At 42.8% G+C, this 13,157-nt stretch overlaps 1 protein-coding gene across 5 annotated transcripts in view; it reads left to right on the forward strand.

Moving 5' to 3' along the window:
• The window catches only part of FAM114A1 (family with sequence similarity 114 member A1), a 37,106-nt gene that overhangs the window by 21,651 nt on the left and 2,298 nt on the right, over window positions 1–13,157 (forward strand). For all 5 annotated transcript variants that reach the window (XM_088442019.1, XM_088442022.1, XM_088442021.1 and 2 more), the window contains exons 11-13: window positions 3,107–3,246; window positions 10,050–10,122; window positions 10,332–10,385. In XM_088442019.1, the coding sequence (XP_088298145.1) occupies window positions 3,107–3,246; window positions 10,050–10,122; window positions 10,332–10,385 (267 nt within the window). The remainder of the gene's footprint in view (window positions 1–3,106; window positions 3,247–10,049; window positions 10,123–10,331; window positions 10,386–13,157) is intronic.

Here is a 13,157-nt window from a genome sequence, read left to right on the forward strand (position 1 = left end):
GTGCTTGAAAACAGGGAGTGCAGATCAGAACGCAGGCGTGCTTAAAGGTCAAAGCGGGCGTTTTATGGGTGTGCATAATTAACAAAGCAGCGTCATTGACCATGTCACTTGGTTGTTTTATAGCCTGAACTGCTCGCAATATTGTGGTAGGAAAAACCAACCACAAGAATAGCGAGCAGTTCATACGCTGTTCGATGTACTCGATTAATCAAATAAATAGCGGACATGACGTATGATGCGAGCGGCCAGGGGGCGTTTTTATCAAATACACGAGCGTATTTGTTTTGCTCGCTCGTTCAGACATGGAGGCGGCAACAGACCGCAAAGAGCGTACGGTTCATTTGAATAGCGCTAATTGCGAGCGGCTCTGAATCAGGCCCAGAGTCCCTTTGTCAAGATACAAGGCAATATATTATATTGCCTTGTATCTTAACAAAGGGACTCTGGCCCTCATTCAGAGCCACTCGCTAGCGGCAGTACGCTCGTTCCGAGCGATGTTCGCACATCTGCGCATGCGTACGGATCGTTATACGCATGCGCGAACCAGTCAGTGCGGCCGAAATTCATGTGCTCGCAATATAGCGAATGCCTGCTATTTTGAGTGACAGAATGAGGCGTATGTGGGTGGTAACAGGGGAAGGTGCTTGAAAATGGGGAGTGGAGATCCGAACGCAGGCGTGCTTAAAGGTCAAAACGGGCGTTTTATGGGTGTGCATAATTAATACAGCAGCGTCATTGACCACGTCACTGGGTTATTTTATAGCCAGAACTGCTCGCAAGATTGTGGTAGCAAAAACCAACCACAAGAATAGCGAGCAGTTCATACGCTGGTCGATGTACTCGATTAATCTAATAAATAGCGGACATGACGTATGGTGCGTGCGGCCAGGGGGCGTTTTTAACAAATAAACGAGCGTATGTTTTGCTCGCTCATTCAGACTTAGAGGTGTGAACAGACTGCAATTTGCGAACTGATCATTTGAATAGCCACCCCTTGTTTTTGAACGAACGACCGCAAATAGCGAACGGCTCTGAATCAGGCCCTCTGTGCGATTTCGAAACGTCGATCACATTAAACCTTTCTTGGAAAACCCTGGAGTGACCTGTGTTGTGTTGAACTACTCACATAGCATAACCCAATATAGATTTATATATATATATATATATATATATATATATATATATTTATATATATATATAATTTTTTTTTGGTATAGTTACTACAGTATGGTGTAGTATAGTTTTATTATATATAGTTTTAGTATGGTGTAGTATGTATAGTTATAGTATGGTGTAGTATTTATTGTTATAGTATTATGCAGTATGTATAGTTATAGTATGTGTAGTATGTATAGACATAGTTTATTGTAGTATCTATAGTTATAGATATATAGTTATAGTATGGTGTAATATGTATAGTTATAGTATGGTGTAGTATGTATAGTTTTAGTATGGTGTGTAGTATGTATAGTTATAGTATGGTGTAGTATGTATAGTTTTAGTATGGTGTGTAGTATGTATAGTTATAGTATGTATAGTTATAGTATGGTATAGTTATAGTATGTATAGTTAAAGTATGGTGTAGTATGTATAATTATAGTATGGTGTAGTAGATATAGTTATAGTGTGTAGCATTCTAGTATATTGTAATATTTATAATTGGGGCAGCACAGACGGTGTAATGGTTAGTGTTACTGCCTCACAGCACTGAGGTTGTGGGTTCGATTCCCACAATGGCCATAACTGTGTGGAGTTTGGATATTCTCCCTGTGCTCCCACACTCCAAAAATATATTGGTAGGTTAATTGGCTCCAAACATAAAAAAAAATAACCCTAGTGTGTATGTGTGTGAGCATGTGATAGGGAACATAGGACCTCATTCAGAGCCGCTTGCTATATGCGCTCGTTCGTTCAAAAAAAAGGGGTGATCCGTTCGCTCTTTGTTGTTGACGCCTATAAGTCTGAACGAGCGAGCAAAACTTGCGGTTGAAATTTTGAAAAATACGCCCCCTGGCCGCTCGCATCATACGTTATGTGCGCTATTTATTAGATTAATCGAGTACATCGAACAGCGTATGAACTGCTCGCTATTCTTGTGGCTGGTTTTTCCTACCACAATTTTGCGAGCAGTTCTGGCTATAAAACAACCAAGTGACGTGGTCAATGACACTGCTGTTTTAATTATGCACACCCATAAAACGCCCGCTTTGACCTTTAAGCACGCCTGCGTTCTGATCTCCACTCCCCGTTTTCAAGCACCTTCCCATGTTACCACCCACATACGCCTCATTCTGTCACTCAAAATGGCAGGCACTCGCTATATAGCGAACAAATGATTTTCAGCCGCACTGACTAGTTCGCGCATGCGTATTAAAAACCGTACGCATGCGCAGATGTGCAAACAACGTTCCGAACGAACGAGCGGCCGCTTACGAGCGGCTCTGAATCAGGCCCATAGATTGTAAGCTCCACTGGGGCAGGGACTGATGTGAATGGCCAACTATTCTCTGTACAGCGTTGCGGAATATGTGTACGCTATATAAATAACTGGTAATAATAATAATAATAAGTATAGTTAAAGTATGTATAATTATAGTATGGTGTAGTAGGTACATTCTAGTATATTGAGGTATTTTTTAATAAGTATCGTTATAGTATGTATAATTATAGCATGGTGTAGTAGCAGGGGCGTAACTAGAGGTATGGGGGCCCCATAGCAAAATTTTCATAGGGCCCCCATATATCTAGCAATTAGTACTGAAGGTGTAGTTATAGTATGTATTGTTCTAGTATATGGTAGTATTTATAATAAGTATAGTTATAGTATGGTGTAGTACTGTAGTGATATACATCTTGCCTGAGACCAGCTCTGGCCACAACCGATAGGAGAACCATCCAGCTTATTGGAGCTGCAGGATTTGGGAGACACAGAGGAAGGAAGAGCATAGAGTTTGATAGTATTACATTATAATCTATTGTGATTATTTTTGACAGAAGGTCTGTCTGCAGAGGGTGCTGGCTATACATGCAGATATGATGTATGGAACCTTGTGAACAATACGTGGTATGTCGATTATTACAGCCTTCTCCCATTGTGTACACATAGGAAATATACATGACGTCTATTGAGAATTTGGCAGAAATCACCGCCCGCTGCATCGAGCAGCTTCATAAGGTGGCAGAATTAATACTTCATGGACAAGACGTAGACAAGCCGGTAAAAGACCAAGCAGCGGTCCTAACAAAGTGAGTATGTATATATACAGCTCAGTCTAAACAATATATAAGCACTAGCACAGAGGTTAGCATTGCTGCCTCGCAGCACTGGGGTCATGACTGTGATTCCTGAGCTATCCGTGTTGTTATGTGCTCCCTGGGTTTCTGTGGGTACCCCCGTATTCTTAAAAACATAGCGTTAGGTTATTTGGTTGCTGACCAAAATGTACCCGTGTGTGTGTGTGTGTGTGTGTGTGTGTGTGTGTTAGGGAATTATAGTGCATGTTCCAGTGGGGGAAAGACGGATGCAAATGACCAAAATTCTATGTACAGCGCTGTGTTATTAGTGGTGCTATATAAATAAAATATGATACAATGTAAATAAATGGAGAAACTAATAATATAACTTTCTGCTAAGGATAAAAGACCTTTAAGCTCTAGTTTTGCTGGCTCTGTTATGCCAGGTCCACTTAGTAATCACGTCATTTCTCAAACTCGTAAAAGGGCTAACGCAGATTTGAACGCAAGAGTTGTGCGCATTTTGTGGGTGGACTGACCCTATCAGTGTATGCTTGGTTTGCTATGTGTCATCCCATCAGTGCACACTTGCGCCTGCCCTAGCCTTGGTGCAAATGATACAGGTCACATGCTTACAATTTACAACAGGAAAGTGGAACCTCTTTGCAGTTATTCCATGTCGGTGACCTTGTTGAAGTATGTGCGTACCGCCCTCCTACCAGTGCGCCCAGAGATGGAGGTGTCTGGTTATACAGTGAGCCAACCAGGCCCCTCCCCTGTAATATATCCCCCCCATCTCTGTAATAGCACATCCTACTGACTGACCCCTTCTGACACACACACTCCCCATATGACCATAACTGAGACTGAATAAACAAAACAGTCTGTTCTAAGAAAATGTCCAGCGTACGCTGATTTTGTCCATCGTCACCAAAGGCGCTGCTTGTACAGCGACCACACGATCTTCCATCATGGTGCTTGAATCCGTCACTTCTCTTCTTCTCTTTGGCTTGTTTACAACTTTATGGGACATGCGGTGTTATATATTTTGTGCCTGTCCGTTTTATTATTCTGTCTGTCACTGGTATCGGTAGCCCTAAAGAAGTTGTATGAACCAGTGATTAAAGAAACATATGGTAGTGCAGATGGGGATATTGATGACATTGGCTTTACATTGGTTACTGTGTTACTCTATGGGGAGGTAAGCTGTCTGCAGCCACATTATCTGTTTATCAGGAAATAACCAAATAACCACAATGTTACTTGCTGTTTGCTTAAAGATAATCTGAAGTGTCAACAGTGATCATGTTTGGCTACTTGGGTACTGGAATATTTATAAGCAACAACAGTGTTGGACTGGGGCAGGAAGGGCCCACCAGGGGATGCAGGGGTAGGGGCCCAAGCTTAAGGGGTGTGGGCAGCCATAAAAGAGGGACTTGGACCTCCATTAGAGAGCACATGCAAAGATCCGGGCCCCTTTGTAAAAGAGGAGACAGGGGTGTGTCAGGTTCACCTACAGATTGGTAGGAGGGATAATGCTGGTGTAGTTTCCCTGAGCAACAATGACATACTAAGGAATTCTATTTTCTTGTCTAGGGTAGGTGTGTAATAGTATATAGTCAAACCTGCTGCACAGCTTGTTACAACTCTGTGCCCAGAAGGGCATCAATAACTGTATGTTGTACATAAGCCAAAGGCACATTGCCTGTCACTGTGATTACTGGGATATGAACATGGGTTAAGCGGTAAACCAAATAGTGATGTATTATGAGGTGATTGTACTATGGTTGGCTGCATGACCACCCGTGGGACAAACCGTGGAAATACTACTTCTGTATACTATTTTGTACATTGGATAGTAGAATTATTTGGTGCTGCGGCAATTTGGAATTCAAAACACAGTGTAAAAAGTCGGTGTGGCTTTGAAATAGGTTCTTCACCATTTACTAATTTGTACATCCCTCCAACATTTTATAACAACCAGCAAATTGAATTCCATTTTACTAGTTATACTTTGCCTAATCGGCGATTCCAGCATAAGCGGCAAGCTCTAACTGATGGCCCAGGTTGTGTTACGTGTGCACTGCTTTATTATAATGCGCTGTATGTGATCATACATTATTGTACATGATTTCGCTGTATTGTGCTATTTTACAAACTATTTGTTATCATGTCTTTCTTCAACTGGCGGCCTGTTTTTCTATATTGAAGTAACAAAAGTAATAAAGGGAGACCTTCGCTATAGAGAACATCCAGGCAAATAAAATTGATGAAAAGGATACTGCAATAACTATTTATGATATGGCAGAAATCAATTAAAAATACAGTCACATAAAAAAATGCACATTTTAATTGAATATTTAGTATCGATCAATAAGATATCTTAAATAGTATGACAAACCAACTACAAATAACAGTGAATTGCATGAGTATTTAACCACCTAAAAGTACACAGATTTGTCTATATTAAAAATTACACCTACATCGATTGTTCCAGGAAAAAATATTATTACAAACTAGTGGGCTATTTAGTCAACCCTGTGCTGTGGAAGCTCCAAGTTTAAACAGATGAAAGATATTACCCTAACAACTGGCTTTCAATTAGTTTCTACTTGTGAGAGAAGCCAGAGAGAGGCCAACTATCACTTTGTAGGAGCTCCGGGGTTCAGTGGGTGAGGCGCTGCACCAGTCAACATTATCAAGAGCTCTGGATACAACTGGCCCCTTGGCTAGAAGGTTTTGTGGTCACATGGGACAATGATTTAGCTTTTTGGGTCCAATTCAAAATGTTACGTGTGGCACAAACTTAACACTATCCAGTCCACAGCAGACACCATGCCAACAGTGTGGGGATGGCTGCGTCATGTTGTAGGGATGCTTTTCCTCAGCGGGTACTGGGCATCTTGTCTTGTTAAAATTAGAGAACCAATGGATGGTGCAAAATACAGGGGGATACTGCAAGACAACCTGCTCAAGTCTGCTAGAACACTAAAGGTATGGGGAAATATCTCAAGTGAAAGTTTAGAGCTCTATCCAACTGAGAATCGGTTGCACTATTTCAAAATCGCAATCCACGAGCGTCACTCACCCCACCAACCTGAACAACCTGGAGCAAATCTGCAGGGTAGAATGAGCAATGTTAGGCACGTCCTACTGTATTAGCATTTTAGCAAGGACAGAATTGCAAAGCTGCTTGTGTGCGGCTTTGCAATTCTGTCCTCTGTCCTCTGCTGAAGCAAGCCCACAGCCTGGAACAATCTGTGTAAGTCTCATTTGTAATACAGGTTCGTCTGCTGACTTTTTAGGGGGTTTAATACTTTTGTAAGCCACTGTATATAACAAATTTGCAGTAATTGTGTAAATATATTTAAAAAGTTGAAGCTGCTCGTCTGATTCAGCAAGGATCGCAACTGCCATTACGCACGCTATTGGCCGATTGTTGCGTTCTGCGCATGCATCGCAGTGCACGAGCGCAAACCAGCCACTGCGATAGAGACTGCGATAGCAGAGACTACGCAGACCCATCACAGAGTGATTGACAGGAAGTACCGTTTTGGGGAGGTGGTTGGGGGTTGGTTGGCGAAACGCAGGCTTGCCAGTGTGTTTGAATGTCGTTGTATGGGCGTGCATAAATTGTCCACTGCGATGCCGTACACCGCTTCTGTACTCAGTGCGTGCGACAAGGTTAGCAATTCCTGAGTAATGTCCGAGCTTGGGCAAGTGTGCGTGAGGCTACGATGGTACTCGATGTGACCGATGGTTTCGCAGTCTTGCTAAGTATTACGGATGTGTGTAAGGTAAGGTGGGCGTCCTTATGTAGTGCTGCAACGGCATAGGATTAACATATCGCAGAGGATTAACATCTCTTCGAAGTGAGACTGCGTGTGTAATCGCTATTGCAATTGCAATTTCGATCCTTGTTGAAGCAGACCCTCAGTGTCCCATTAATGTGAATAGCAGTATAAAGGAATAAATTATCTGGACTTGGTTATCCGCACTATCCAGACACAATGAGGTGGCCACCTCCAGTATATAAAATTTAAACGCACTGTTCCTCCTTACAATGACACCTCCGTTGTTTCTTGCTCACTGTCAAGGATTTGTTGCAGAGACTCTGCCTTATGGCGTTTGGCGTACCTTCTGCCCTTTCCTGTATGAACCATATTAATACACCGTTATCCAAAAAGTTGTCTGTGCTCTTTTTCAATCTCTTACTTTGCAGTCCCTCACTCTCCTCAAAATCAAAGATGTATTCCCTTAATTTGGACTCTTCCTTTATCCATCCATGAAGTGTTCACTCCCTGTACCAAGCTTTTGCGTGGGAAAGGCCTGTCTTTAGAATGCCCAGTGCGTTTAGTTTTTCTTTGATTGTCCATTGCTTCCGTCTCCCTTTATAAGACGTTGTAGTGTTAAGCTCAGCGCTTTGCACAATGTTACCTGCTACTAATGTGCACACGAATGTGGAAAACATGCCGTCTGCGTTGTATGCTGCTCCACGGTCTATCGGAGTGAATTGTATCGTGTCACCAGTGTACTTGTAAGAGTCAAGCCGGCTCCACAAATGGCACTTGTTATAAAAATAAGATGGAATAAAAAGCTTATTACAGCCATTGCTTTCAAGAGTCTGTCAGCTAGACCACAGTAATAGTTCACAACCTTTAATCCATATAACAGCAAACTGACACATTTTGTCTCAAACAGGGACTTTATCAGAGAGTCTTTCAGAGAGCCTCCTTGGGTTTGGCACTGTCTTAACGAAATGTCAAAATGTGCTAGTTTACCGTTAGTGGTGCTTCTCCCTATCAATCAAGGGCTATCACAGCGGTAATCCATAGAGCTGAAGAGATGGGGTAAGGGAACCTATTCAACATTGGCCTTCAGGAAGTCGGTAGTAAGACATAATCAATTAAAGAATGCTTTATCTAGTTAAATAAAGTATTCTCTCGCAGCAAAACTAGTGGAATCTGTTTATTGTTTCACATTTTTATCATTAATAATATTATTATTAATAATAATAATAATCATAAAATATTTATTTATTTGCAAATGGATATTGGTAGCCCTAGTCAGTGCATCTGGTTATACTGTGCATTTGTGAACTGGCAAAGTCAGGTAACGCATAAGTACTCAGATGCTCCAATGATTTTCTGAGTAAGACGTGGTGATAGGAGGTTTTCTATAACTGCAGGATAAAACCAGCCCAATCGCCACTTTATAGCAAATAGACCCATGGGCTTCATAAAGCAAACATGTTATAAACGAACTTATGCAAAAACTGCATCCGGATATACTCGCACAACTTGTATGTCAGACAAGCTAACAGAACGCCTACTCTATATATATATATATATATATATATATATATATATATATATATATATTATATATATACATATTGCGTATATATATATATATATATATATATATAAGACGTTTGTTTGTCTGTTTGTCGAATATCTTCCACAGCTCTCAAGGTAAGCTGCCGATTCTTACATAGTTATTTAGTATCAAAAAGCTATTAGACCACATAGCGACCGTGCAACAGAGCAACAAATCTTATATATAAAATTAATTGGTGTGTTTGTTTGTTTGTCTGTCTGGTTATGCATTTGGACATCCCTGCACCAATTGGCATGAAACCAATGCAAGGTGGTCCAGTTGGAACCTGGCCAAGGTTTCGGGGGTTAGGGTCCCAGTTGGACCTCCCGTTGGTGTACGCTGGTTTGACCCGGGGAGCCTGTTCTGAGCCTTCCACTGGATGGATTGGACGAAAATGTCACAAAGTGGTAACATTGTATCTCAGAAGACATTTTAGGGGGTTGAGGTCCCAGTCGGACCTCCCATTGGTGTACGCTGGAAAGTATTTTGACCCTGGGAGCCTGTTCTGGGCCTTCCACTGGATGGATCTGGATTAAAACTTCACAGAGTGATGGCAATTGGTTTGGGATGCCTAATGGATTGGTTGGGGTCCCGTTTGGACCTCACTGTGCAGTGCACCGGGCAGAACTTTGACCGAGGGTGCCTGTTCTGGGCCTTACAGAGGATGGATTTGGATGACACCACATAATAAAACGTAATAACTTGAAGATACACCCCTGCACCGATTGGGATGAAACTAAAGCGAGGTGGTCCAGTTGGATCCTGGTCAGGTTTTAGGGGGGTTAGGTTCCCTGTCGGACCTCCCGTTGGTGTACGCTGGGCAGAACTTTGACCCGCCAAGCCTGTTCTGAGCCTTCCATTGGATAAATTTGGACAAAAATTTCAGAGCGTGGTAAACATTGGATCCCGTAAGACATACTAGAGGTTTGAGGTCCCGTTCGGACCTCCCATTGGTGTACGCTGGACAGAACTTTGACCCAGGGAGCCTGTTCTGGGCCTTCCACTGGATGGATTTGGATGACCTCACATAATAAAACTTTGAAGATTTAAACCTGGGCAACGCCAGGTACTTCAGCTAGAGTTTCCTGCAGATATAGAAGCTTGTTTCTTATACAAGCTAGATTAGACAATCTTTCTATTACAGTCAATGAAGTATGCAGATTTTTCCTTCAAAGTCAGTATTACAAAACTGTGGGTGAGGCTGTAAATCTATATTAATTTGCTAAGTCGCTGTATCTGTAAATACATGAATATAAATCGCTTTTGAGTTAAACATGACGTTGGCAGATGATATTCAGAGAATTGTGCAATTTGCACAGCACATCAAGCTTCCAACAGCCTGTATTGGTCACAAAGTCAAAATATAAAGCTTTAATAACAATACTTAGTGTGCATAGTTTTCACTATTTCTATACATTTCTGTGTATTTGGTTTAGGCTAACCAGTGCTATGTGCAAGGAAGTTTCCGCTTTATCAAAGAGCTTCTCGGACTGTGTGACTTCAGTTGGGGTAAGTATACAGTTAAATGTTATTTGTTTATCTTATTTTAGACAAATATGTGCATATAATATATGTATTCTCTTTTAGGCAAATATTTATTCAAGCTTAACACTTTGTAGTTTTACAGCTAGTGGTTTGTGTTTGACTTCAGTCACTGTGTAGCGTTTTGTGCGTACATTTGAAAAATATACTAATTTGGTGAAATGTTTGCATTACAGAGCAATCTGAAGGCAGAAGCCTTGAACCCCATGGTCAACAGTATACAACTGGAGGTAATCTATGTAATATACATATATTTCCCTACTCTTGGTTGTCTCCCCACTAATATAGGTAAAGAGATAATTTTACCAAGAGGGTGTCACACAATTTGTTAGCCATTGATTTCTATTAGCCTTAAGGACGCAGGGCCTGAATCAGCAAGGATCGCTATTCTGCTAATACGCACGCAGCGCAGTCGCTAATATCAGCAGTGATATGCAAATAATTGCATTCGCATTGCGATTGCAGCCTAATATAAGGACACCCACTCCCCCTTACTCACATCCATATACTTTAGCAATATAGCAAAATATTCGGTAACATCAGACCCATACGCACAGGTAAGGCAGGTCAGACCTCACTCAGGAACTGCTAACTTCAGCGCACGCTATAAGGCCTCAGGCTGCGTATCGTATGGCAGTGCATGCCATTGAAACGCACTGGCACACCTGCGTTCATCCAACCACCCCCCGTTACCACCCACAAACGGCACTTACTATCAATCACTTTGCGATGGGTCTGTGTAGCCGCTGCGATCGTAGTCCCGATCGCAGTGGCTGGTTCACATACACGCACTGCGATGTGTACGCATTCGCAGTGCAAAACAATCGTCCGATTGTATGCGTATTAGTAACTGCGATCCTTGCTGAATCACCATAACTTCTTTTCATAATTTTATTGACCTTATCATATAGTAATATTTGTTGTTTTATTCTTTATAGTCTTGTATAAAAAAAATACATAGCCACAATGCTCTGCAGACCAGCAATAGGGAAACAAAGCTGTACATAAAAGGTAGACAAATCAGAAGCAGACACGAAAAGGATGAAATGGAAAAGGTGGAGGTGGTGAATCAGGGCTGCAACTAGGAAAGGGGGGGCCAGAGGGACACGTGTCTAATCTGACAGAGCCCACCCGCTCTCTTGCCCGCTGCCATTATAGTATGCACAGTTTCTGAGTGGCAGTGGCGGTTGTGAGTCCCAGTCTTGCGCATGGCATTCTGGGAATGGCCGTCTGGGAGAGAGGGCTGAGGAGCAGTAGCAGCCCTCAACTGCCTGACTGACTCTGTTGCTGGAGGGACACTGGGAGTTGAGTCGCGGAAGAAGGGGGGGCATAATGTGTAAGGAGCATTACTGTAGCATAATGTGTAAGGGGCATTACTGTGGCATAATGTGTTATAAGGGGCATTACTGTGTCACAAAATCACACACCTTTTTCGGGAGAACGCGCACAGAACAAAGCACTCTGTTTTTTTTTCCAGGGGGGCGCCAATTACTGCCTTGCCCTGGGTGACAAAAATCCTAGTTTCGGCCCTAACTGTAAACTCATGAGAGGGTTTGTAATGTAATGGGGAAGGGCTCAGTGTAGGTTAGTATAGGTATGAGTAGGGGGTGAGCATGTATCTGTGTTAATATAGCTGGGAGTAGGATAGGTGTGAGGGAGTACCAGTGTGATCAGTATATGTGGAAGTAGGGTAGGTGTGAGGGTGTACCAGGGTTAGCATAGGTGGGAGTAGGGTAGGTGTGAGGGAGTACCAGTGGGAGTAGGGTAGGTGTGAGCATGTATCTGTGTTAATATATGTGGAAGTAGGGTAGGTGTGAGGGAGTAACAGCATGAGTACTCTATGTGGGAGTAGGGTAGGTGTGCGGGAGTACCAGTGTGAGTAGTATAGGTGGGAGTAGGGTAGGTGTGAGGGAGTACCAGTGTGAGTAGTATAGGTGGGAGTAGGGTAGGTGTGAGGGAGTACCAGTGTGAGTAGTATAGGTGGGAGTAGAGTAGGTGTGAGGGAGTACCAGTGTGAGTAGTATAGGTAGGAGTAGGGTAGGTGTGAGGGAGTACCAGTGTGAGCAGTATAGGTGGGAGTAGGGTAGGTGTGAGGGAGTACCAGTGTTAGTAGTATAGGTGGGAGTAGGGTAGGTGTGAGGGAGTACCAGTGTGAGCAGTATATGTGGAAGTAGGGTAAGTGTGAGGGTGTACCAGGGTTAGCATAGGTGGGAGTAGGGTAGGTGTGAGGGAGTACCAGTGTGAGCAGTATATGTGGGAGTAGGGTAGGTGTGAGGGAGTACCAGTGGGAGTAGGGTAGGTGTGAGCATGTATCTGTGTTAATATATGTGGAAGTAGGGTAGGTGTGAGGGAGTACCAGCATGAGTAGTCTATGTGGGAGTAGGGTATGTGTGAGGGAGTACCAGTGTGAGTAGTATAGGTGGGAGTAGGGTAGGTGTGAGGGAGTACCAGTGTGAGTAGTATAGGTAGGAGTAGGGTAGGTGTGAGGGAGTACCAGTGTGAGTAGTATAGGTGGGAGTAGAGTAGGTGTGAGGGAGTACCAGTGTGAGTAGTATAGGTAGGAGTAGGGTAGGTGTGAGGGAGTACCAGTGTGAGTAGTATAGGTGGGAGTAGGGTAGGTGTGAGGGAGTACCAGTGTTAGTAGTATAGGTGGGAGTAGGGTAGGTGTGAGGGAGTACCAGCGTGAGTTGTCTATGTGGGAGTAGGGTAGGTGTGAGGGAGTACCAGCGTGAGTAGTCTATGTGGGAGTAGGGTAGGTGTGAAGGTGTACCATTGGGAGTAGGGTAGGAGTGAGGGTGCATTAGTGTGAGTACTATAGGTGTGAGTAGTATAGGTGTGTGGATATACCAGGGTGAAGCATTGGTAGTTTTTCTTCATAAGACTAGTAAAGATCTGACTTTCCCGAATTCATATAATCTGTCTCTCTTATATTGTTGGATGTGAAAATTTTAGACAAAATATTGGCCATTTGGTTGAATTAGGTGATCTTGGAGACCAGTCAG

Source organism: Taudactylus pleione, unplaced genomic scaffold (genome assembly GCF_031769625.1).
Source record: "Taudactylus pleione unplaced genomic scaffold, aTauple2 ptg000302l, whole genome shotgun sequence".
In the NCBI taxonomy this organism is placed as follows: Eukaryota; Metazoa; Chordata; class Amphibia; order Anura; family Myobatrachidae; genus Taudactylus; species Taudactylus pleione.